The 27,832-nt window shown below is 43.6% G+C and overlaps 1 protein-coding gene across 2 annotated transcripts; it reads right to left on the reverse strand.

Moving 5' to 3' along the window:
• Positions 1 to 466: 466 nt before the first annotated feature.
• Positions 467 to 19,608, reverse strand: LOC139365025 (LIM domain-containing protein 2-like). 2 transcript variants are annotated; one of them, XM_071102335.1, is made up of 4 exons: positions 19,066 to 19,608; positions 4,852 to 4,896; positions 4,390 to 4,526; positions 467 to 4,317 (listed from the first exon to the last, which is right to left on the reverse strand). In XM_071102335.1, the coding sequence occupies exons 1-4, from the start codon at positions 19,066 to 19,068 to the stop codon at positions 4,158 to 4,160; spliced, it is 345 nt and encodes a 114-aa protein (XP_070958436.1). In that variant the 5' UTR covers positions 19,069 to 19,608; the 3' UTR covers positions 467 to 4,157. The 2 variants fall into 2 exon arrangements, with proteins under 2 accessions (XP_070958436.1, XP_070958437.1); XM_071102336.1 differs by lacking the exon at positions 4,852 to 4,896 and having other exon boundaries at positions 19,066 to 19,247.
• Between the last annotated feature and the right edge of the window lie 8,224 nt (positions 19,609 to 27,832).

Genomic DNA, 27,832 nt, shown 5'->3' on the forward strand with positions numbered 1-27,832 from the left:
CCTTATGAAAAATGTAATGTCAAATCAAGGCTGAAATTTCAAAGTGGAAATTACAAACTTCAGAATCCTTTTAAAATCTCAAATACACTATAGGTTTAAAATTTCTCCTCCAACAGGGTGATCAAATTAAGATTCTATATCTGTATTAACCCCTACAAAAAACGTCCACTTATTATCATCCACTTAATAATAAAAATGTCCTGTTGCTGCAGGATTATTTTCCTGCTGTGAGGGAACTGGTTCGAATTAAGATAGCACATCTGTACCAGGATACAATATTGATGCTCTGCTGTGTTTTCTTCATGCACCTTGAACTAAAACAACTCCTGTTGTCGAGCATCTGAAAGAGTCTATAAACAAACTAGCTCCTATACAACAAAAAAAAGGCCTACTATTTACCCAACAACTGAACAAATATGAAATATGCACTGCCTTTACTCATGTAATAAAGACAACCACACTTAGCAACATCAGCATCTTCATTTATTTTTCCAAAAGCATGTAAAAAATTATAATAAAACTACTGAAAGAAAATTATAAAACCAAATACATTTGATTGTGTGTATGTGTGGGTGGGAGGGAAAACAAATCACATTACTTATAATCATGTTCTTCTACAACACAATTTAACTGGAGTAATAATCCAAAAGAAGAGGAGAGTAGAGGTGAAAGACGAGTAAGAGCTAAAACGTCCTTTTGCTTGCAAGGTCACCACAGGTTAAGTAAGTTATACAGAATGTTTTTAAATGCATACATTTACATTTTGACAACAGTGACACCTGCATTGAAAAATAAATGTTAAGTCTACATCCAATTTTGCACACAACTACATGACTCGCAGAACACAGACAGTCACACAGCTCTCATAGACCTGAGCCTCCTGGTACCAGTATGGAAAAGTGTACCTCTTTTTTCTCTCTCTATATACAAAGAAAGTTTATTCACAGGATAACGCCATTGTACCTTGGTACTCCTCACATATTACAGAATATATGGACACAGTTTTATTTGATATGATGTTCTTGGTTACAAAGCATTCTGGGTGGTCTCGAGAACCGTTACAAAATGTTAAAAACAAATAGATAACTTTATAAACTTGAGGAAATGTACTGAAAAAATGAAAACCATTCAGGAGAGAGTGGAAGATGAGGGGGTACGTAAACTTCTGGCTGAGTGAAGCCACTCATATCCACCACAGGGACTAAGTGGAAAACAAGCAGGATTATTTTCATTCACAGGGGAATAGGCTGGAACAGGGAGAAAGGTATGTTCATTCAAAAAAAATTATAAATAAAAATTGTTTTGAAAAAGCAATAATGTTAGACCATGGTTTTTGCCATTTATTTCTAAGGCTTTACTTAACAAAAAGTAACATTTTATTTCCTATTCTGCACAGCATACTCTAATTAATCAATGAAGCCAGAGGTGTAGTATATGCCCAACATAGCACAAACCCCCAAGGCGCCATATTGCTATTATAAACAAACTGGTTACCAATGTAATTAGATCAGTAAAAATAAGTGATTTGTCATAACTGTGGTATGCGGTCTGATAAACCACGGCTTTCAGCCAATCAGCATTCAGGGCTCAAACTACCCAGCCTATAATTCACAGTAAACTTTCCGTCACAATATACATTGAGTCATTCAAGTGTTGTGGCATTGAATACATTCCAAATGATGTAATTCAATGGTTTTAGTCTCATTCTAAAGCAAGAATGAAGAAAATAAAAATATTTTCTATTGAGTTTGTTGGCCAGAGCAGGTGTTGCTTTAGAACTTCTCAACCTAAAAATACCTGTAGCACACTGTTTTATCCCGAGGCCAGTCCCACATCTTAAACAATGAGTAAAAGCTATACAGAAGAAATGACTGGGGGCAAATGTGTTTATTGACAATTGTGTGATATGTAATATCTCAAGCCTTTACTGGGACTGGCTGAACTGACTCAAGCATTCCCTACCTCTCTTCTCCCACCAGGAGGCGCTACTCTGAGGTTCAGGGCTCTGTAGGCCTGGGTTTTACTCACTGCGTAGGAATTCCCCTGAACATGCCCCAGGTCAAACATTCCCTGTTAGCGCCCACCCCTCATATAGTACTTAGTCCTGGTGCTCAAAAATCAAAGATGAAGCAGCAGCGAGACATCCCACTCCCTCACTCTTTATTGACATTAGTCAATAAAGTAGACCAGACCCAGCTGCTATCTATCACATTGTGTCGATGAGAGATCCACCCTGTTCAGCAGACTGAAACTGACAATTTTCCCCTCCAATGGTAAACGGCCTGAAGTGAACCATCTTCACAAATCCACCACCTCTGCTCAGAATCACGTGATGCAGTCGAGACAAGAAAGCCATGAGGCATTTATATTAAAAAAAATATATTGTTTGCAGATGTGATGTCACTGGAGAAGCACGATAATATATATATTTTTTTACATTATGTGATTTCACTTGTGGCCCCGTCAGGACATCCCAGTCATATGTGAATTTCTGCCACATTCAGAACACAGAATTCTCAGACTTTCAAAGCATTCAAGACAACAGGGAACTCAAAGAAAGAGCTGATGGATTTTCTTTTCAAAACCGTCATCCAACTCATAATTCTGCATCAGGAACTCGGGCCTCTTTCTAGAGCTGACTTTCCCAATTGGCAGATCACAGACACAGACGGGATTTAACATTCTTCCCCCACCAGAGTTCACAGTTGTCTTGAAAGATCTGAAAGTCCCGCTTAGTTTTACACACCAACTTAGCCCAATTTAGTACATGAACAGACAGCTCTGCATGGACAGGAAGCAGCAGGGGATATTAGCGTGACAGTTGTGGTTTCCTGTTAGGCTATGTTCCCTGTCAATCAAACATTGACTTGTCTGGTTAACATGCATGGTCATATGTGCACAGTATAGTGTGATATGTTCACTAAGCACAAGCTATGTACAACACCTATGAGATACTTCTCATATTCAGAATAAAGACAAAAAAAAGCCTCTACGAGTGAGAGCAACTTATCGCATGACCGTCAAACCCAGCAAATAACAGAGCAAAGAGAGCATTTTAAAACCAGTAAAGTGAGATTAAGAGTCAATGAAGCAGATTAGTTTTAAAAAGTCATCCAGAACACAGGAGGGCAGTACAGACTAAAGGTATGACAGCTAAGACTCATACAGGACAAACATGCAGAACTGAAACCTAGCAGCCATTCAGGTCATAGGAGCAAAAAAACATTTGAACAATAAGACAGAATTCAACTAAATGTACCCAGAGAGAGAACGTGTGACAGTTTTACAGTACCGTGTTTGTTTCTCAGATAAGTGAACCCTGACAAACTCACAAATTGGCTTCCGCCGGTGCTACCGCAATGCAGAGGACTGGTCTTTAAAATTGGTGTTAGATTTAATTGACTATATGGAACTAAAAAGAGGTCATAAAATACAAACTTGCTAATGAACCTAGCTCAGTATGGTTGACCTGAGTATGCTCTACAGCTGAGAGTGAACTCCAGCTTCTCTAACCATATGTTCACCTGAGCATACGGTCCCTTGCGCCTGTTGCGTCAAAAGGGTGCAAATTTATCCGAAAAATAAACAAGAAAACAATGATATGTAGTCCTCAAAAAGACAGCAGAAACATACCACTGGTTTGTGAATAAGCAGTTTGGTCACAATCAACAATTTCAAAAGAGCAAATGTAAAATCAAAATCATACTAAAACCAAATGAAAGGAATAAACGCTCCACTAAATAAAAACGTTGAGCAACAGGTGGCGACTGGCCAGTCATCGTGGGTGTGTGTCTTCCATGTGGAGCGAGAGCACAGGAGCGTTGACTGCACCCCTCATGACACGTTGGTGCTCTTTATGACACGTTGGTGCTCTTTATGACACGTTGGTGCTCTTTATGACACGTTGGTGCTCTTTATGACACTTTGGTGCTCTTTATGACACGTTGGTGCTCTTTATGACACGTTGGAGGTGGAGACGAGGCAGCTTTGGGGATGAGATGGGAAATGCCAGTAGGATACTGCTGACCTGCAAAACTACCCAAAATCTAAAACTAACCCTGACCGTTACCAATTGTGAAAATAAAAGTGGGTTTGCAGGTCAGGAGTGTCCGTATAGCCTTTCCCGTGGAGAACGGTTGGGACACAGACAGGCGTGGCTACGCAGTCTTAGTTATGTTCTCTCCCTCCTTGGAGGTCCAAAGCTCCTTGTGTTGCTTGCGGCCAAAGCCCTCATCATAGTTGCCTTTGCTCTTGAAGAGCTGCTGGAAGTGCGGCTTGCAGTAGAAATCACCCGAAAGGGCAGCAAATGTGCCCAGGCTGCAGGGAGGGGGAGAATATAAACAAAAGAACAACACAGTTTCATATGGAATAATTGAGTGAGAGTCTCACCTGAGTTTGGTGTTGCAGTGTTTGCAGCAGAAACAGGCCGTGTGGAATATCAGGTTGTTAGCCACCAATCTCTCCATGGGGTAGACGGTCTTCTCACATGACGAGCACACCTCCCTCGGTGTCTTGAAGCTGAAGGACTACGCACATGAACAAAACCCACACCGTTACTATGGCTTCAAACATGTGTTTCAATGGATAAATGAAGCATCATCTCAACTTGCTCAGTTGTCTATAACCAATCTATCGAAATGAGTTGCTGTTGAGAGTATGTGAAAACATATACTGGTATATAAACTGTAGTTCCATTATGGATGACGCTTAAATGACATCTGAGTAAAGGTCAGTAGGGTGAGATACACTGGGCCAGACAGACAGGTAATGGAGAAGGATAGTGATTAAAAGATAATGTCCTACTGGGTAGAAACCGGGACAAAGGGGGGGTGATAATGGAGGTATATTTACTTTGGAGCGCTGGACAGGTTTATCTTCAGGGGCATTTCTGTTGTCCTGGAATACAAATGAGTAAACCTCAGTACTTTCCTATTTAGTGTTATTACAACAGAAGTGTAATCATTCAGGATTTCCCCTGTTATATTGACAATACCATGTCTATAATATGCCTCTCATCTCAGTCGTTTCCCCAATCCCGCTCTCTCCCTCCCAGCAGCTCCATCTGTCAGTGTACTGTACTCCCCAGAGGGCAGGTCAGCTACCTTCTGTCTGGACATGTGAGTAGGTACACTGAACACACAATCATAGGGAAGTACAACTATTTCAAATATTAACCCCAAGCGTGACATTACGGACATCCTCTGGATGCTCTCGACTTGCACACCGCACAGCGGTTTAAGAAAGCAACCAATGCCACTGTTACACTACATCACTAAACTGGAATTCTGATGTACAACTTTGAGTCAATAAAAAACCCATTTGTTCACAAACCTTACAACAGTTCAGTGTGAGAGCTTGGCCTTAACAGAGAGCACCATTCAGGTCTATAGAACTAAAGGCCTTATGTAATGGAGGCCCGTCTCATTTCTCTACTCGTGGCTCCAAAGCCCCACACTGACAAAAATCCATGGACTTCCTGCTTCAAATTGACTCTCCAGAGAGGCCCTGAACACTCATTCCTCTCCATGACAACTGCATTATACTTTCAAGATACAAACATGAACTCCTAGACCCTACTGTCGGCACTGACTCCCTGTCAAAACCCATGAGGGCAGGATAGGTATCATATTGTCTGCCATATTTCTAACAGATGTTGACCTAGCAGATCATTGTGGAGTGGCTTAGAGTTGGTTTGAAACTAGGTCACAAAAGTCTGAATGTCCACAGGGCAGACACGGGTCAAGCAATTGGTCTCAGCTGCCACACCTGGCTCCAAACACACCTGGTGAAGAACTATACTTCAAAACTATGTGACCGACAGGCTTCAACAATTTCTCCACATTGACGTCCACGCCCTGAAGCTGGACAAGCAGATCAATTAGCAGACAGACACAGACACACGCATTTAGGCAGACGCACTGTAAAGGCTGTGTCCACTTGTGTGCAGGCCAGACTGCTCTCAGGCCACACTGCTGACATCTAAACCCTGACTGTTATGTAAGGAGATTGGTGGTAGTAGTCAGGGGGGGCTCATTTGACAGACAACTGTGCGACAGCCCTCAGAAAGGAGTATATTTAGGCTACATTCACACACATTGAAGGGGAGTGGACACAGAGCACTGATCCACAGGGATATGGGTTGTTTACAACAAATCCAGCTCCTCATTGGGTCTGCTCAATTAGAACGGCCCGAAAAACTCAATTAAACTGAAATAATGTTGAGCCGTAACAAGCGGTTCAGAGTGAAACCCATCAGACACTGATTCAATCACGTTGCACTTCACAACTGGCAGCCATTAGGATGAAAGAAGAGCTCCCCAAAAGCCCTTACACATCATCTAGCATGTGCACAGATGATACAGTAACCACAGAGACTTTGGGAATCCACTTGGTATTCTATTAAATTGAAATTATCAAATTAGTAATTTTTACATTGCCGTAACTGTCGCCCACTCACCACTGAACCCTGATGTGAAAATCATGTCAGATATCTTTAAAACTGAATGACTGAGGAAGCTGGGGTGTTGCCTTAGTTTGTGAGAACGGAATGTCTGATGGAGGGACTGCAACTTCCTGTAGATGCAATCGCCATCCTGACCATCTTCCTCCTCACAAAGTCTCCTTCATTCTCATATTTGGGTAGGGTACAGGGTGCACTGCTTGGTTGGCTGCATGGTAAACTCACTTCCTGTTGCAACCATGAGTAACACTCAACAGGAGCTTCATATTTCATAAGATAAATAAAACATTGCTTCAAAAGGCAGTGGTTTCTGTTTTAGCACAGCATGCAACGTACAGTACATTACAGAAAGGTTCCTCACCAATTCAGGCTGCACAAGATAAACTGCAGCCTAGAATTGCCATAGCCACTAAAAGATCATGAAAACAAGAATAGATACCATGGCAGGCAAGCACACAGTCAGTCCTGGAAGGCTTCTACATGGCTGGTGCCATCTGTCTTCTTTTGCCTTATTTGTACATGGAGACGCCGACCAAAGAATGACGTTGTGGCAGGAAGTAGTGATGACACAGACTTTAAGAGTCCCTGTGGGGAGCCTGCCACAGCTAACTGCCACCCCACTGGGCTTAGAGCACAGGCTGATTACAGCAGATAAGAACTACCACAGGGAATGATCAGTGCAGACCAAACCTCTCCTTAAATGGTGAGAAGGACAATATGAACATTGTGGTGTGCCAACTGTGCACACAACTAAAGGTGGTCAAAAACAGTAGGCTAGATGCAGGCTGCCCATTAGATTAACACATGGCAATTAAATTACAATTTGGTGTACCCATTTAGATTAGTTTGAACCACTTACTGAAGAGAGAAAAGAGCACTTCACCGATTTTGCTAGATCAGGCTCCCACCTTTAGCAACATTCATATTCAGTCTCTTACCGGTCATTTATTCACACTAAGCGGAAGAGACACTACATCTCTGTTTGAGTTTCAGGTAGGCTACACTTCATGTATGTGAGATTCTTCCATGCAGCCATTTGAAGAGTTGGGCCCTGCTGTGCTGCACCCACAGTCAGATCAGGTTGAGACTCTCCCTCTCTGATGAGGAGCTCCTATTCTCATTACAATGACAAATCCCATTGACTGTTCCCCTGGAGCTCAGACCACCACAACAATGGCAGGGGGTCTGGGGGTGACTGCACCCTGCCTCGAAGAAAGAGGAGGCCTTCACCGGGGTTGTCTGTTCAGGCCCAGGGAAACCACACTGAGGCTAGCTCTTCCCTAATAAAAGTATTGAGGGAAGGGTTCAGAACATCAAGTGCCTGCTTTGCACGGGTATTTATTTAACTTTAACCCCAGGCTGTGACACACACACGGAGCGAGACATCAGTGTTCTTACGGTAACGTACACAGTCGTGAAACTTGCCCTAGATATTGAAAGAAGTCAGTGGCCATTCATTTCAGTTAGTCTCTCAGCGCATCTTATTTTTAGACCGCTGACTTGCACCCCTTGATGAGACAGAGGGATGGAAAATAAACAGGGAAAATGCACTACGACTACACCAGCCTGTTAAAGGGCCACCCATTCTGAATGTTATATTCAGAATCTCCATAGTCTCCATGAAAAAAAATGGCAAACGTTATACATCCCCCCCCCCCAACCAATTGTGTTTTTTTTTTACTTTAAAAATATATATATATTTTGTACATAATGTTCCCACTAGTCTCTTATGACCGAAAATAACTGGACATCAGGACCACGATTACTCAGCATGGACGGGCAGAATCCTTTTTTCCTTAAACGAGTCTGACAAGCCCGACACGAACAATATACTGCTTTCTCGGGAATAGGCCCAGATCCCTGTGATTTGCGGCCAAAGAGCGGACTGCCTTCTGAGAAATTGTAGGAGATTGAATAAACCCCCACTTCCCTACATTCTGCTAGCAAACATGCAATATTTTGAGGATAAAAATCGATGAGTTACGATGAACTACCAATGGGACATTAAAAACTGTAACATCTTATACTTCACGGAGTAGTGGCTGAACGACGACACCATCAACATACAGCTGGCTGGTTATACGATGTACCAGCAGGATAGAACAGCGGCGTCTGGTAAGACAAGGGGCGGCGGACTATTTATTTTTGTAAATAACAGCTGGTGCACAATATTTAAGGAAGTCTCGAGCTATTGCGTATCTGAGGTAGAGTATCTTATGATAAGCTGTAGACCACACTATCTGTATTTTTCATAGCTGTTTACATACCACCACAGTCAGAGGCTGGCACTAAGACAGAATTGAATGAACTGTATTCTGTCATAAGCGAACAAGAAAAACGCTCACCCAGAGGCGAGGCTCCTAGTAGCCGGGGACTTTAATGCAGGGAAACTTAAATCCGTCATACCAAATTTCTATCAGCATGTTAAAATGTGCAACCAGAGGGAAACAAATTCAGAAAGCAGGAAGCACCAGTGACTAGATCAATATATATATTTTTTTAAGTGGTCAGATGAAGTAGATGCTAAGCTACAGGACTGTTTTTCTAGCACGGACTGGAATATGTTCTGGTATTCCTGCAATGGCATTGAGTAGTACACTACATCAGTCATTGGTTTCATCAATAAGTGCATCAATGATGTCGTCCCCACAGTGACCACAGTACATACACCAACCTGAAGCCATAGATTACAGGCAACAGCCGCACTGAGCTAAAGCCGCCATTTTCAAGGAGTGGGACTCTAACCCAGGAAGCTTATATGAAATCCTGCTATGCCCACCGACGAACCGTCAAACAGGAAAAGAGTCAATACAGGACTAAGACTGAATCGTAGTACACCGGCTCTGACGCTCGTCAGATGTGGCAGGGCTGTCAAACCATTACAGACTACAAAAGGGAAGCACAGTCAAGAGCTGCGCAGTGATACAAGCTAATCTACTTTATGCTCGCTGTGAGGCAAATGGCACTGAAACATGCATGAGAGCACCAGTTGTTCCAGAAGACTGTGTGATCATGCTCTCCGCAGCTGATGTGAGTAAGACCTTTAGACAGGTCAACATTCACAAGGCCGCATGGCCAGAGTTTACCAGGATGTGTACTGCGAGCATGCGCTGAACTGGCAAGTGTCTTCACTGACATTTTCAACCTCTCCCTGTACGAGTCTGTAATACCAACATGTTTTAAACAGACCACCAAAATTCCTGTGCCCAAGAACCCCAAGGTAACTTGCCGAAATGACTACCGACCCGTAGCACTCACGTCTGTAGCCATGAAGTGCTTTGAAAGGATGGTCATGGCTCACAACACCATTATCCCAGAAACCCGAGACGCACTCCAATTTGCATACCAGCCCAACAGATGGCGCAATCTCTATTGCACTCCACACTACCCTTTCCCACCTGGACAAAAGGAACACCTACGTGAGAATGCTATTCATTGACAACAGCTCAGCGTTCAATACCAGAGTGCCCTCAAAGCTCATCAATAAGCTAAGGACCCTGGGACTAAACACCTCCCTTCGCTTCTGGATCCTGGACTTCCTGACGGACCGCCCCCAGGTAGTAAGGGTAGGTAACAACACATCCGCCAAGCTGATACTCAACACAGGGGGCCCTCAGGGGTGCGTGCTCAGTCCCCTCCTGTATTCCCTGTTCCCGCATGACTGCGTGGCCAGGCACGACTCCAACACCACCATTAAATTTGCCAATGACAACAGTGGTAGGCCTGATCACTGACAACGACGAGAGCCTACAGGGAGAAGGTCAGAGACCTGGCCGTGTGGTGCCAGGACAACCACCTCTCCCTCAATGTGATCAAGACAAAGGAGAGGATTGTGGACTACAGGAAAAGGAGAACCGAACTCATCGACGGGGCTGCAGTTTAGCAGGTAGAGAACTTCAAGTTCCTTGGTGTCCACATCAACAAACTAACATGGTCCAAGCTAGAGGTCGACCGATTGTGATTTTTCAACGCCGATACCGATTATTGGAGGACCAAAAAAAGCCGATATCGATTAAATCGGCCAATCTTTATTTATTTGTGTAATAATGACAATTACAACAATACTGAATGAACACCTATTTGAACTTAATACAGCAATAAAATCAATTTAGCATCAAATAAATAATGAAACATGTTCAATTTGGTTTAAATAATGCAAAAACAAAGTGTTGGAAAAGAAAGTAAAAGTGCAATATGTGCCATGTAAAAAAAGCTAACGTTTAAGTTCCTTGCTCAGAACATATGAAAGTTGGTGGTTCCTTTTAACATGAGACTTCAATATTCCAAGGTAAGAGGTTTTAGGTTATAGTTATTATAGGACTATTTCTCTCTATACCATTTGTATTTCATTAACCTTTGACTATTGGATGTTCTTAAAGGCACTTTAGTATTTCCAGTGTAACAGTATAGCTTCCGTCCCTCTCCTCGCCCCTACCTGGGCTCGAACCAGGAACACATCGACAACAGCCACCCTCGAAGCAGCGTTACCCATGCAGAGCAAGGGGAACAACTACTCCAAGTCTCAGAGCGAGTGACGTTTGAAACGCTATTAGCGCGCACCCCGCACACTAAATAGCTAGCCATTTCACATGGGTTACACCAGCCTAATATTGGGAGTTGATAGGCTTGAAGTCATAAACAGCTCATTTTGTCTGGCATAGTTGAAGTGTACCTATGATGAAAATTACAGACTTCATCTTTTTAAGTGGGAGAACTTGCACAATTGGTGGCTGACTAAATACTTTTTTGCCCCACTGTATGCAACGCAGAACACGCTAGATAAACTAGTAATTTCAACCATGTGTAGTTAACTAGTGATTATGATTGATTGATTGTTTTTTATAAGATAAGTTTAATGCTAGCTAGCAACTTACCTTGGCTTCTTACGGCATTTGCGTAACAGGCAGGCTCCTCGTGGAGTGCAATGAGAGGCAGGTGGTTAGCGCGTTGGACTAGTTAACTGTAAAGTTGCAAGATTGAATCCCGGAGCTGACAAGGTAAGAATCTGTTGTTCTGCCCATGAACAAGGCAGTTAACCCACCGTCCCTAGGCCATCATTGAAAATAAGAATGTGTTCTTAACTGACTCGCCTAGTTAAATAAATAAAATCCCAAAATACAGATTTCCGATTGTTATGAAAACTTGAAATCGGCCCTAATTAATCGGCCATTACGATTAATCGGTCGACCTCTAGTCCAAGCACATCAAGACAGTCGGTGCCCTCTTCATGACAAAACCTATCCGCCCTCAGAAGACCGAAAAGATTTGGCAGGGATCCTCAAAAGGTTCTACAGCTGCACCATCGAGAGCATGGTTGCATCACTGCCTGGTTTGGCAACTGCTCGGTCTATGACTGCAAGGCACTACAGAGGGTAGTGTGTATGGCCCAGTACATCACCGGGGCGAAGCTTCCTGCCATTAAGGACCTCTATACCAGGCGGTGTCAGAGGAAGGCCCTAAAAATGGTCAAAGAGTCCAGCTATCCTAGTCATAGACTGTTCTCTCTGCTACTGCACATTAAGCGGTACCGGAGCGCCAGGTCTAGGTCAAAGAGGATTCTAAACAGCTTCTACCCCTAAGCCATTAGACTCCTGAACACCTAATCAAATGGCTACCCAGACCACTTGCATTGCCCCCCCCCTTTACACCGCTGCTACTCTGTTATCTTCTATGTATAGTCACTTTACTAGCTCTACCTACATGTACATATTACCTCAACTAACCAGTCCCCCTCCTGTATATAGTCTCGCTATTGTTATTTTACTGCTGCTCTTTAATTACTTGTTAGTTTTATTTCTTATCTGTATTTAATTGTTTATATTTAAACCGCACTGTTGGTTAGGGGCTCGTAACCCTCATTGACGTCATCCTGACCAACTGGCCCTCCAAATACACCTCCGCTGTCTTCAACCAGGATCTCAGCGATCACTGCCTCATTGCCTGTATCCGCTACGGAGCCGCAGTCAAACGACCACCCCTCATCACTGTCAAACGCTCCCTAAAACACTTCTGTGAGCAGGCCTTTCTAATCGACCTGGCCCGGGTATCCTGGAAGGACATTGACCTCATCCCGTCAGTTGAGGATGCCTGGTCTTTCTTTAAAAGTAACTTCCTCACCATTTTAGATAAGCATGCTCCGTTCAAAAAATGCAGAACTAAGAACAGATATAGCCCCTGGTTCACTCCAGACCTGACTGCCCTCGACCAGCACAAAAACATCCTGTGGCGGACTGCACTAACATCGAACAGTCCCCGCGATATGCAACTGTTCAGGGAAGTCAGGAACCAATACACACAGTCAGTCAGGAAAGCTAAAGCCAACTTCTTCAGGCAGAAGTTTGCATCCTGTAGCTCCAACTCCAAAAAGTTCTGGGACACTGTGAAGTCCATGGAGAACAAGAGCACCTCCTCCCAGCTGCCCACTGCACTGAGGCTAGGTAACACGGTCACCACCGATAAATCCATGATTATCGAAAACTTCAACAAGCATTTCTCAACGGCTGGCCATGCCTTCCGCCTGGCTACTCCAACCTCGTCCAACAGCTCCCCCCCCCCCGCAGCTACTCGCCCAAGCCTCTCCAGGTTCTCCTTTACCCAAATCCAGATAGCAGATGTTCTGAAAGAGCTGCAAAACCTGGACCCGTACAAATCAGCTGGGCTTGACAATCTGGACCCTCTATTCCTGAAACTATCCGCCGCCATTGTCGCAACCCCTATTACCAGCCTGTTCAACCTCTCTTTCATATCGTCTGAGATCCCCAAGGATTGGAAAGCTGCCGCAGTCATCCCCCTCTTCAAAGGGGGCGACACCCTGGACCCAAACTGTTACAGACCAATATCCATCCTGCCCTGCCTATCTAAGGTCTTCGAAAGCCAAGTCAACAAACAGATCACTGACCATCTTGAATCCCACCGTACCTTCTCCGCTGTGCAATCTGGTTTCCGAGCCGGTCACGGGTGTACCTCAGCCACGCTCAAGGTACTAAACGATATCATAACCGCCATCGATAAAAGACAGTACTGTGCAGCCGTCTTCATAGACCTTGCCAAGGCTTTCGACTCTGTCAATCACCGTATTCTTATTGGCAGACTCAGTAGCCTCGGTTTTTCGGATGACTGCCTTGCCTGGTTCACCAATTACTTTGCAGACAGAGTTCAGTGTGTCAAATCGGAGGGCATGCTGTCCGGTCCTCTGGCAGTCTCTATGGGGGTGCCACAGGGTTCAATTCTCGGGCCGACTCTTTTCTCTGTATATATCAATGATGTTTCTCATGCTGCGGGCGATTCCCTGATCCACCTCTACGCAGACGACACCATTCTATATACTTCCGGCCCGTCCTTGGACACTGTGCTATCTAACCTCCAAACGAGCTTCAATGCCATACAGCACTCCTTCCGTGGCCTCCAACTGCTCTTAAACGCTAGTAAAACCAAATGCATGCTTTTCAACCGTTCGCTGCCTGCACCCGCACGCCTGACCAGCATCACCACCCTGGATGGTTCCGACCTTGAATATGTGGACATCTATAAGTACCTAGGTGTCTGGCTAGACTCTAAACTCTCCTTCCAGACCCATATCAAACATCTCCAATCGAAAATCAAATCAAGAGTCGGCTTTCTATTCCGCAACAAAGCCTCCTTCACTCACGCCGCCAAACTTACCCTAGTAAAACTGACTATCCTACCGATCCTCGACTTCGGCGATGTCATCTACAAAATTGCTTCCAACACTCTACTCAGCAAACTGGATGCAGTTTATCACAGTGCCATCCGTTTTGTCACTAAAGCACCTTATACCACCCACCACTGCGACTTGTATGCTCTAGTCGGCTGGCCCTCGCTACATATTCGTCGCCAGACCCACTGGCTCCAGGTCATCTACAAGTCCATGCTAGGTAAAGCTCCGGCTTATCTCAGTTCACTGGTTACGATGGCAACACCCATCCGTAGCACGCGCTCCAGCAGGTGTATCTCACTGATCATCCCTAAAGCCAACACCTCATTTGGCCGCCTTTCGTTCCAGTTCTCTGCTGCCTGTGATTGGAACGAATTGCAAAAATCGCTGAAGTTGGAGACTTTTATCTCCCTCACCAACTTCAAACATCTGCTATCTGAGCAGCTAACCGATCGCTGCAGCTGTACATAGTCTATTGGTAAATAGCCCACCCATTTTCACCTACCTCATCCCCACACTGTTTTTATTTATTTATTTTTCTGCTCTTTTGCACACCAATATCTCTACCTTTACATAACCATCTGATCATTTATCACTCCAGTGTTAATCTGCATAATTGTAATTATTTGCCTACCTTCTCATGCCTTTTGCACACAATGTATATATAGACTCCCCTTTTTTCTACTGTGTTATTGACTTGTTAATTGTTTACTCCATGTGTAACTCTGTGTTGTCTGTTCACACTGCTATGCCTTATCTTGGCCAGGTCGCAGTTGCAAATGAGAACTTGTTCTCAACTAGCCTACCTGGTTAAATAAAGGTGAAATAAAAATAAAAAAATAAAAATAAATAAAATAAAAAGTAAGCATTTCACCGTAAGGTCACTTGTTGTATTCGGCGCATGTGACAAATACAATTTGATATTTGTGATCCGAGTGATGTTCTATCGATTCCCTGGGTCATTTTCATGTTTTCATATGCATCCGAGTTGATGGCGTTCAAGCAGGCAGAAATACATCTGGTATGACGTAGCAGTGATCAAGTCTCTCACTACACTGGAAGTTAATAGGAATACGACTTTTAGATTTCGAAAACATCATACATGTCAGATTTAAACATTTAGGAGGATGTCTTCTCTCAAATGAGCCATTTGTGCCAATTCATTTATTTTATACTGGAGCCAAAAATACTCCCAGTCACTCCTTGAAGGAGAGTGCTCCTTGTCCCAGAATCTGACATGTAGCCCATTGACCTAGCATGGACAACTTTTGCACAGTATATCTGTCGTTGTGAATGTCAGACCCCACTCTGAGGCACATCGATCTGCAGGTTAAACATGGTGAGATTGTAAACTCCTAAATTGATAGTGCAGTATGTTAAGGCGATTTCACAGCTAACTAGCTAGAGATAGATGGTACTGGGGTGAGAAGGGAAAGTCGGCGGACATTTCTGGTCACAGGTGGATCTGAAACAAGGCCACCATGTCCAATGAACAAGCCTCAGATAACAAATAAGTGAGGTAGTAGAGGCTGTAAAACACTAAATTAGCAAGTTTCTTTCCAACCTCTGTCAGTTGAAGTCTTTCTTCACTTGCACATGTCAGGGGAGGCCATTTCCTGTGAGGCTGCGGTGAGAGAGGTTGTCCTTATACGACTAGTGACAGAGAGCCTCAATGCCATAATCACGGATGTGAAACCTGTCTAGGGAGGTAACAGCTGACACTGACAAACAGGGGTCAAGATTCCCACTGGCATAACCAAACATTTTACGGACATCCCATCTCAAAAAGGTGAACGAGAAATGTTTCATTAGAGATTTTAACCCACAACCTTTGGCTCAAGGTCAGCTTTTAACAATATTGCGCTCTATTGACTTTAGTATGTAGGGACCCAGCGAGAAGCCGCTGATCATGCATTTAATGAAGTCACTCAAAAAACAGCCCTCAGCGTCAAACCTCAGAACTGATACGACGTATCGCACGGAGAAGAGAAAGTTGAGCAACCAAAGCCTGCGGAGGGACAGAATTCAGGAAGACAGGTCCCATCGCGTTGACCAAAACACATGCAAATCTGAAGTCTACCATTCCATTGGAATTTCACCAAACATGGGAGATTGTACAACTAAAGCGCAAGATACCTTCTTCCCCCTTTGCCTGTTGTGTCAGGCTGTGTGACAGCAGAGGCAGGAGACAAAAGCATGAACTTTTAAGCCTACGCATCCCAAGATATGAAAGGTGGGTGGTGTGTGTGATGCAGTAGGCATTCCTCAGTAAACCAGGTTGCCCATAGTATACACTGCACATGTAGGCACTTTGCTGCTGTCATTCTCACGTGAGGCGAGGTTGCTGTGGAGAATGTTGAATTTTTTACTGGGCAGTGTGCAGTTTGTCCTTGGGTCCTCCCAATGTGACTGCAATTGCTTGGTACTAGGTTGTAAGAGCCAATAGGAAGGTTATCTAACTGATGGAAACGTTTAAACGTCTTGTTCAGTGTGCATCTAAAAAAAATAGTGTTATTCACAACAAGCAACGATACAATAGAGCAGGGGTAAACAACACAATGAACTGTTAGTGCCATTTAGGAAGTTTGTTTTCAAGAGGCTTCCATGTCACAATAATAAAGACAGGAGAGGAAAAGTTTGGGGCGGAAACGGCTGGGATAAATCCCATAATGCTGTGTGAATGAAGTCTTACATCCCTCCAGGGCATTACAAACAATGATTATTGGATTATTTCTGACAAGTTTATCTCCCTGACTATGGTTCATCGCTAGTTAACTATATTTGGGACTTCTACACAAGTGCGTTACATAATTACTGAATCAAATTCATGTTTAAAAAACATTAATTTTGAAAACGCAATCAACAAGGGAATGGCATTTGTCATTATGCCATGTCTTCGTTTATCTTATGTCAGGCTATTGTTCAATGATACCCTGACTCAAAAACTATGAATAATTTAAAAGCACCCTTAGGCTAGCTAAAATGGCCATTACCAACTGGGAAGCTTTGGCTATCTACCTTTACGCATTCATAGTCCTCTTCCATCTAGCACACAACAGCTGGATGCATCTCCCAATCACACCCTCCACTGATCTGCACCTAAAACATTCTGCACCTGACCGTTCTCTTTTTGCACTCCCTGTCCAATGACTGTAGTAAGGTGCTGTCATCTACACCATCCCAACAGACCATCTCTGTGACATCGGTAAAAAGAAAATCTGACACCATGAGGACTTGGCCAGCTATGAAGGAAAGCTCAATTAAGTGCATTTGGAGCGGTTCACTCAAAAACAAGTGGAAACATTTCCCATAGTTGTGCACATGTTTCCTTTATACTATATGGTTACTTCAATTGGACCTGCATGTAATGAACATATTTTACATTGTGACCAAAGCCTCCCCTCCACTCTGACAGACAGAGGCAGTATGTGCCTTTGACGAATCATTGGGCAATGGTGCATATGGCTGTACAATGGAAATGTTTCAAGCAAACTGCAGGTGCAATTCTCAATACATCCTAAGTGTAGAAGTAGACAGTATTTGGCACGTTCAACGTAGACAGTGAAACCAGCTTCTCTCCACGCAGAAGACAATCACTCAGAACAAACGTCTCGCCACAGAAGCTTGCCCCACAAATCCGCCAGCAATGAAGTAAATTTGTCTTCAACCATGTGTCAATCCTCGGCAAACAATGGGCCAAAATTACAGACAGCACATCTACAAATCCCCAGTTTGTACCCACAAAGTGGCGGTAAACGAACATTATCATATGCCAAGGCAGTAATTATGGAGATCGGCGTTTTGATTTGATAGAGAGCTGGTCTGGCAAGACCGCAGATAGCGCTGTGAATGTGTTCTCCAAGGTTTCAACTTGGAGAACATTATGCGGGAATGGAAGAGAAGACCATTTGAAACAGGTACTTTACCCACTCTGCTAGTGCTGGGCCGTGCTGCTACTGTCATGAGCTCACAGGGAGCCAGATAATTCACAGGGGTGTTACAATAAATCAATATATGATATAATTGATGCATTTCTAGGCTAATACCGTTCACCATGACACAGCGTTGGCTTGCAATGATGCATTGCCTTCCAGTTCTTAACAACCGCCTTGCGCCTACCACACCAGAATCCCTTCCACAGCCCTTTATGTAACAAGGAGAGACGCCAGGTTCTGTGCACCAAATAATGGCTGGCATGATTAGGTAATAACAGTACGTAGACATTAAGATTATCATCAGCCAGCCAGAAAGCGCTTCTGAAGCCAAACTGGGTGATGTATATGATTGGCAGGCGTAAACTTCATAAATGGTCAAAATAAAAACATGTATACTACGCACAGCCACAATCTGTTGAGAAAACCAACAAAGGCGAACGACAGTGCACATTTCCTTCTGATTATACATCAGAATGATCAAACTAAAGTTAAACAAGTGCACTTTATCCTATAACATGACAGACAATATGACTGTTTAAAGCTTCACTTGAGGCAAAACATAAAATAAAGCCTCAACCAGTGAGAATAGTGCCCGATATTACGCTAGCTCGCAAGCTAACGTAACTATAAATATGTATCGTTCGAGATAAGCTCATTTTGAGTGAAATGCTGGGTAGCTGAACAATGCCGTACATAATGCCGGATTGATTAATTAGCGGGCAACAAAAAATGATCAGAGATGGCAAGTTGGCACAGTGCAATATAATAGCGTTATATTGCACGTTTTTGCCCTATTTAAAAAACAGAACAGCAGGGTAAACATGAGTCATTCCACCAAAAAACGGAATGGATGGCTAGCAACCTTGGTAGCTAGCGAGTTAGCATCGAGTGGACATCACCTCATCACAAAAGGAGAGGGAGGGGGAAGAGGGTATGCTGTCGCTAGCTAGCCATCTCTGCACAATAAACGCCAGAAATGGGCGAGAAGCACTTACCATCTGTGTACTTTCGTCAACGTTTAAATAGAAAGACAATTTGGTGATCAATAGGCTGTGATCGATTGCTTTCTCATTCGTTTCCCCGATTTCTGCTGTCAGGATTCTTCCTACAGACCCGGCAAGTTACCTCAGCTTGGCTCCCCTGCTCTTGTTTTTCAAGAGTCGTTTTTTTTTGTTCTTTATATTAGCAGGATGTTGCACGCTATTGGTTCCAGCCACCCCCTCTCCCCGCCACCCAGCCCATCCCGCTCTCTTACACCACCTCCCTCTACTCAAACGGTAATTCTTAAGAAAAAGGAATTCAAAAAAAGATTAACAGTGTAAATCAGTCCTAGGTTTAAAATAAAAACCTAGGACTAATTGTCACCCCTTTTGCTGACAGGGTTAAAAACAAGCATCTTTCGACACTTTAAAAAATATATTAACAAATCAATAAAAGTAGTACATGGGGGAAACACCTTTCGACTCTCATCTACACATAGTCTGACTGCACTGCCACTAATATGTTGTGTGCTGCAGATGACAAAGAACCCAAAGTGCACTGTACATGTAACAAGTTTCAGCACATTTCTGTCCAAAGTCCAGTGACTGAGGTTTATGTCTGGGTAGGTAGGTATGAACCACTCTTTAGCCCAGCATAGAACAAGTTCCACATTTAAGAGGCTGAGAAATCCTGCCGAATTCAAATAATTTGTAACAGCTCAAAGAATAGCACCCTCAACCCTTAATTCCTGCTCAGATTAACTAACATTCACAGCACAAGTATGTTATGCCCGATCTTGTGATGGGAACCTGAATATGACATCCATGCAAAAGTTGAACATGATAATAGTAGCGCTTAAAATACCATGAAAGCAATTGGTTGTGTTTGGTAATAAAAAAAAGAGTTACGTGTGAAATGTCTGTGTCGTTTGCTGCTGATGTCTTCATTAACTGTTAGGTCCATGTAAGTGCATTTTGTGTGGAGTCAAGGGTGACCGAGTCCAGTTATTGAAAACAGATGTTGAGAGGCCTTCATCACACTAGAAGTAGAAGGGTGTGTGGGTCTAAGTGGGGGATGGTGTATAGGCTATTCTGTACTGAGATAAAAGGGTTGGGGTTGTTACTCTTGAGACTGGAAAACACCTACCATCTAGTGGGGGCTTATTGTGATTGCATTATGGTTGTTGGTGGTGGTGTGGGATCATTTACCATGTTTTATACCAGAGCCCAGTGGCCTGTACACACATTACTTTCAGTATCAGACATACATACTGTACGCTCTAACTGTTTTTGAGGCGACTCAAGTCTGAAGACCTTACAGGTCTATGGCAATGCCTGCAGTAGTATTGCACGTAACACATTGATGTTGGCTCGATGAGTATCAGATAGATTGTATCAGATCAGAGGTGTTGTGTGTGGCTGCATTAATAAAGAGTAACTGGTACGATGAAAATCCAAACTGGTACTTTACGCATAAGGTCTTTGTAAACAAACATATGAATGTCACTTTGTAAAAGCAGAAGCAGCCCGTGTGCACCACCTTTTTCCTGTCATCTATCCAGCTAGTTTTTCACCCTGTATTTGAATACTGAGTATTGACATTAGTGCAACATTAACTATGAATCCTGCTAACCTTCAGAAAGCACGGCAGTGGGGTGTTTAGTTACTTCAGTGAGGAGTCTGTCACCAAGGGTTTTGCTGGAGCCATCCAGTGCAGTGAATGACTCATTACATAATCTGGTAGAATTTGCAATCAGAAGAGCCACGGCTCTTACCTCTGATGTCTCCCTGCACCACACTGATGAGTCCACCAGAATATCTTTGGCCAACCTCGCAATCTCACGGAGCTGAACAAAAGAGCTGAAAGGACAAGAGTGATGTTTAGGTTCATAGGATGGGGTTGTCTTTTCTAATTGCAAAATAAAAGGATGGGTGGGAGGGAATGCCATGGGTAGCTCTGCAAAGCTTAATGACATGCACTAAATTAAATCCACTTGAACAAAAAGGGTTTAGATGCTACAATGCTATTCGTTTAGCATACGAGTAAAGTGCAAAAGTATGCACAGAAATCAGGGGTTCTCAAACATGGACCCCTTATATTAGCAAATTCATCAGCGATCCCCCACAATCTGAACACAATAGCAAAAAAAACACCTCCTTTTACTCTCTATTCCAGACGTTCTAGATGACCAATTCTCATAGCTTTTAGCCGTACCCTTATCCTACTCCTCCTCTGTTCCTCTGGTGATGTAGAGGTGAACCCAGGCCCTGCAGTGCCAAGGTCCACTCCTACTCCCCAGGCGCTCTCTTTTGATGACTTCTGTAACCGTTATGGCCTTGGTTTCATGCATGTTAACATTAGAAGCCTCCTCCCTAAGTTTGTTTTATTCACTGCTTTAGCACACTCTGCCAACCCGGATGTTCTAGCCGTGTCTGAATCCTGGCTTAGGAAGACCATCAAAAATTCTGAAATTTTCATCCCTAACTACAACATTTTCAGACAAGATAGAATGGCCAAAGGGGGCGGTGTTGCAATCTACTGCAAAGATAGCCTGCAGAGTTCTGTCCTACTATCCAGGTCTGTACCCAAACAATTTGAACTTCTACTTTTAAAAATCCACCTCTCGAAAAACAAGTCTCTCACCGTTGCCACCTGCTATAGACCACCCTCTGCCCCCAGCTGTGCTCTGGACACCATATGTTAACTGATTGCCCCCCATCTATCTTCAGAGCTCGTGCTGCTAGGCAACCTAAACTGGAACATTTTTAACACCATCCTACATTAACAGCCATCCTACAATTTAAGCTTGATGCCCTCAATCTCACACAAATGATCAATGAACCTACCACGTACCACCCCAAAGCCGTAAACATGGGCACCCTCATAGATCACATCCTAACCAACTTGCCCTCTAAATACACCTCTGCTGTTTTCAACCAAGATCTCAGCGATCACTGCCTCATTGCCTACATCCGTAATGGGTCAGCGGTCAAACGACCTCCACTCATCACTGTCAAATGCTCCCTGAAACACTTCAGCGAGCAGGCCTTTCTAATCGACCTGGCCGGGGTATCCTGGAAGGATATTGATCTCATCCCGTCAGTAGAGGATGCCTGTTTTTTTTCCAACATCTTAAATAAGCATGCCCCATTCAAGAAATTTAGAACCAGGAACAGATATAGCCCTTGATTCTCTCCAGACCTGACTGCCCTTTAACCAACACAAAAACATCCTATGGCGTTCTGCATTAGCATCGAACAGCCCCTGTGAAATGCAACTTTTCAGGGAAGCTAGAAACCAATATACTGGGACACTGTAAAGTTCATAGAGAATAAGAACACCTCCTCCCAGCTGCCCACTGCACTGAAGATAGGAAACATTGTCACCACCGATAATTCCACTATAATTGAGAATTTCAATAAGCATTTCTCTACGGCTGGCCATGCTTTCCACCTGGCTACCCCTACCCCGGTCAACAGCACTGCACCCCCCACAGCAACTTGCCCAAGCCTTCCCCATTTCTCCTTCTCCCAAATCCAGTCAGCTGATGTTCTGAAAGAGCTGCAAAATCTAGACCACTACTAATCAGCCGGGCTAGACAATCTGGACCCTTTCTTTCTAAAATTATCTGCCGAAATTGTTGCCACCCCTATTACTAGCGTGTTCAACCTCTCTCTCGTGTCGTCTGAGATTCCCAAAGATTGGAAAGCAGCTGCGGTCATACCCCTCTTCAAAGGGGGGGGGGGGGGGACACTCTTGACCCAAACTGCTACAGACCTATATCTATCCTACCCTGCCTTTCTAAGGTCTTCGAAAGCCAAGTCAACAAAACAGATTACCGACCATTTCGAATCCCACCATAACTTCTCCGCTATGCAATCTGGTTTCAGAGCTGGTCATGGGTGCACCTCATCCACGCTCAAGGTCCTAAACGATATCTTAACCGCCATCGATAAGAAACAATACTGTGCAGCCGTATTCATTGACCTGGCCAAGGCTTTCGACTCTGTCAATCACCACATCCTCATCGGCGGACTCGATAGCCTTGGTTTCTCAAATGATTGCCTCGCCTGGTTCACCAACTACTTCTCTGATAGAGTTCATTGTGTCAAATCGGAGGGTCTGTTGTCCGGGCCTCTGGCAGTCTCTATGGGGGTGCCACAGGGTTCAATTCTTGGACCGACTCTCTTCTCTGAATACATCAATGATGTAGCTCTTGCTGCTGGTGAGTCTCTGATCCACCTCTACGCAGACGACACCATTCTGTATACTTCTGGCCCTTCTTTGGACACTGTTAACAACCCTCCAGGCGAGCTTCAATGCCATACAACTCTCCTTCTGTGGCCTCCAATTGCTCTTGAAATACAAGTAAAACTAAATGCCTGCTCTTCAATCGATCGCTGCCTGCACCTGCCCAACATCACTACTCTGGACGGCTCTGACTTAGAATATGTGGACAACTACAAATTCCTAGGTGTCTGGTTAGACTGTAAACTCTCCTTCCAGACTCACATCAAACATCTCCAATCCAAAGTTAAATCTAGAATTGGCTTCCTATTTTGCAACAAAGCATCCTTCACTCATGCTGCAAAATATACCCTTGTAAAACTGACCATCCTACCAATCCTCGACTTCGGCGATGTCATTTACAAAATAGCCTCCAATAACCTACTCAATAAATTGGATGCAGTCTATCACTGTGCCATCCGTTTTGTCACTAAAGCCCCATATACTACCCACCATTGCGACCTGTACGCTCTTGTTGGCTGGCCCTCGCTTCATACTCGTCGCCAATTCCACTGGCTCCAGGTCATCTACAAGACACTGCTAGGTAAAGTCCCCCCTTATCTCAGCTCGCCTTCTTCCTTTGGCCGCCTCTCCTTCCAGTTCTCTGCGGCCAATGACTGAAACGAACTACAAAAATCTCTGAAACTGGAAACACTTATCTCCCTCACTAGCTTTAAGCACCAGCTGTCAGAGCAGCTCACAGATTACTGCACCTGTACATAGCCCATCCATAATTTAGCCCAAACAACTACCTCTTTCAAAACTGTATTTATTTATACTTTGCACATTCTTCCACTGCAAATCAACCATTCCAGTGTTTTACTTGCTATATTATATTTACTTCCCCACCATAGCCTTTATTTGCCTTTACCTCCCTTATCTCACTTACTCACATTGTATATAGACTTATTTTTCTACTGTATGTTTGTTTTACTCCATGTCTAACTCTGTGTTGTTGTATGTGTCGAACTGCTTTGCTTTATCTTGGCCAGGTCGCAATTGTAAATGAGAACTTGTTCTCAACTTGCCTACCTGGTTAAATAAAGGTGAAATAAATAAAATACAAGGAGTTTTACTATGACTTCGGGCAGTGAATGGCCAGACAAGTCTCAGGCCCATGGAAGGAATATTTGAAAGGCCCATCTCTTGGCATCGGAGAGAACATTTAGCAGTTTAAGATAATTTCCTGAAATTCTACAGATTGTCATGTGGCAAAGAGATTTAGTTGTTGTTGCAGTTTTAAAGCTAATATCCTGCAAGAGAGAAAACTTAGCAGTTTTAATGCTAAAATTACAGTGCATTCATGTAAAAAAAAAATGTGAGAGGGAATACAAGTATTGAGTTGAAAAATGTATAATTGGTGGAGAACTGAGGATACCAATATTCTTGTGAGCCTCCCAGGCCCATGTTGCCCAGGGTTAAGAACATGCATTGTAAATTAATAATATTACATTGTATTACACCCTCTAAATTTATTCCGTGGATCCCTTGGCCAAAATTAGTTTAATCGGTTAGTAATATTCATGAAAAAAATAAAGTACATTTTTGATATACACTGAACAAAGATATTAACACAACATGCAACAATTTCAAAGAGTTTACTGAGTTACAGTTCATATAAGGATATCAGTTAATAGAAATACATTAATTAGGCCCTAATCTATGGATTTCACATAACCGGAAATCCATAGATTGTCCATGGTATGGGCAGGCATAAACTATAACCACACCACCACTATGGGGCACTCTGTTCACAACGTTGACATCAGCAAACCGCTCGCCCACACAACGCCAAACACACTGTCTAGCATCTGCTCGGTACAGTTGAAACCGTGATTCATCCTTGAAGAGCACACTTTTGACGAAAAGATCATGATCATTAGACTCCTCTTTAAATCTACGTATTTCTCCAAAGCTCAGTTGTCCTGAGTCTGCACAACACTGCCAGGACCTATGATCAAGAGAGACACTCAAGTTTTTTAATACTATATCTCTTGACACTTGACTCTGATGAAAATAGTCTTGGCCTCTAAACCTTCCAGCTGCATACTGGACCCTATTCCAACTAAACTACTGAAAGAGCTGCTTCCTGTGCTTGGCCCTCCTATGTTGAATATAATAAACGGCTCCCTATCCACCGGATATGTACCAAAGTCACTAAAAGTGGCCATAATAAAACATTCTGTCCAAAAATTATGCAGAAAAATTAATCCATGCTTTTGTCACTTCTAGATTAAACTACTGCAATGCTCTACTTTCCGGCTACCCGGATAAAGCACTAAATAAACTTCAGTTAGTGCTAAACACAGCTGCTAGAATCTTGACTAGAACCAAAAAATGTGATCATATTACTCCAGTGCTAGCCTCTCTACACAGGCTTCCTGTTAAGGCTAGAGCTGATTAAGGTTTTACTGAACCTACAAAGCATTACATGGGCTTGCTCCTACCTATCTTAACGATTTGGTCCTGCTGTACATACCTACACGTACGCTACGGTCACAAGACGCAGGCCTCCTAATTGTCCCTAGAATTTCTGAGCAAACAGCTGGAGGTATGGCATTCTCCTAGAAGAGCTCCAATTTTATGGAATGGTCTGCCTATCCTTGTCAGAGACGCAGACTCTGTCTCGACCTTTAAGTCTTTATTGAAGACTCATCTCTTCAGTAGGTCCTATGATTGAGTGTAGTCTGGCCCAGGGGTGTGAAGGTGAACGGAAAGGCACTGGAGCGACAAACCGGCCTTGCGGTCTCTCCACTGGGATTCTCTGCCTCAAACCCTATTACGTCGGCGGCTGCGTCACTGGTGCTCGTTACTGGTGGTCTTCCATGCATCACTTGAGTGGGTTGAGTCATTGACGTGATCTCTCTGTCTGGGTTGGCGCCCCCCTCTGGTTTGTGCCGTGGGGAAGATCTTTGTGGGCTATACTCGGCCTGGTCTCAGGATGGTAAATTGGTGGTTGAAGATATCCCTCAAATGGTGTGGGGGCTGTGCTTTGGCAAAGTGGGTGGGGTTATATCCTATCCTATCCCAACCCCTACTGTCTCAATCTCCAGTATTTATGCTGCAATAATTTGTGTCGGGGGGCTAAGGTCAGTCTGTTATATCTGGAGTATTTCTCCTGTCTCATCCGGTGTCCTGTGTGAATTTAAGTATGCTCCCTCCAATTCTTTCTCTTCTCGTTTGAGAGAATTTGGCAATACGGCCAACCAGACATGTGGGTGAGCAGTTTGCTGATGTCAACGTTGTGAACAGAGTACTCCATGGCGGCGGTGCGGTTGTGGTTTGGGCAGGCATAATTAACACAATTGCAGTTTATTGATGGCAATTTGAATGACAATCCTGAGGCCCATCGTTGAGCCATTCATCCACCGCCATCACCTCATGTTTCAGCATGATAATACACGGCCCCATGTCACAAGGATCTGTACACAACTCCTGCAAGCTTAAAATATTTGTTCTTCCACGGCCTGCATACTCAGACATGTTGTCCATTGAGCCTGTATACTTTGGACGGTATCAATACACAGCAGTCACTGCAAAGATACAGGTGTCCTTCCCAATCAGTTGCCTGGGAGGAAGGAAACAGCTCAGATTTCACCATGAGGCCAACGGTGACTATAAAACAGTTAGCGTATAATGGGAGTAATAGAAGAAACTATAGATGGATCAACAATATTGTAGTTTCGCCACAATACTAACCCTAATTGACAGTGACGGAAGCCTGTAGAGAATAAAACAATATTCCAAAACATGCATCCTGTTTGCAACAAGGCACTAAAGTAATACAGCAAAAAAAGTGGCTAACTAATTAACTTTGTCATGAATACAAAGTGTTATGTTTGAGGAAAATCCAGTACTTTACCAAGTACCATTCCATATATTCAAGCATAGTGGTGGCTGCATCATCTTATGGGTATGCTTATAATCGTGAGGATCAAACCCTTTTCCCCCCCAGTTTTCACCTAAAATGACATACCCAAATCTAGCTGCATGTAGCTCAGGACCTGAAGCAAGGATATGCATGTTCTGGATACCATTTGAAAGGAAACACTGAAGTTTGTGGAAATGTTAAATTAACGTAGGAGGATACAACACATTAGATCTGGTAAAAGATAAGAAAAAAACGTGCGTTTTAATTTATCTTTTAACCATCATTTTTGAAAAGCAAGAGAAAGGCCATAATGTATTATTCCAGCCCAGGCACAATTTAGATTTTGGACATTAGATGGCAGCAGTATATGTGCAACGTTTTAGACTGAGATGGTAGAAAAAAAGAAATCCTCACCGGTTTTGAATAACAAAATGTGGAATAGGTCAAGAGATATGAATACTTTCTGAATGTACTGTAGGCTGCGACTAGCTGGAAGAGGAGCGCTCTGGGGGGTTTGGTACACTGACCACTGGAAGGAGAGCACCTTGGCGGGGTGTAGCTGGTAGCCTGCGGTGGGGGTAGCAAGTAGCCTGTGGGTAGCCGATTGGCAGGGCATTTAGTAG

The sequence above is a fragment of the Oncorhynchus clarkii genome, chromosome 13, assembly GCF_045791955.1.
Source record: "Oncorhynchus clarkii lewisi isolate Uvic-CL-2024 chromosome 13, UVic_Ocla_1.0, whole genome shotgun sequence".
In the NCBI taxonomy this organism is placed as follows: domain Eukaryota; kingdom Metazoa; phylum Chordata; class Actinopteri; order Salmoniformes; family Salmonidae; genus Oncorhynchus; species Oncorhynchus clarkii.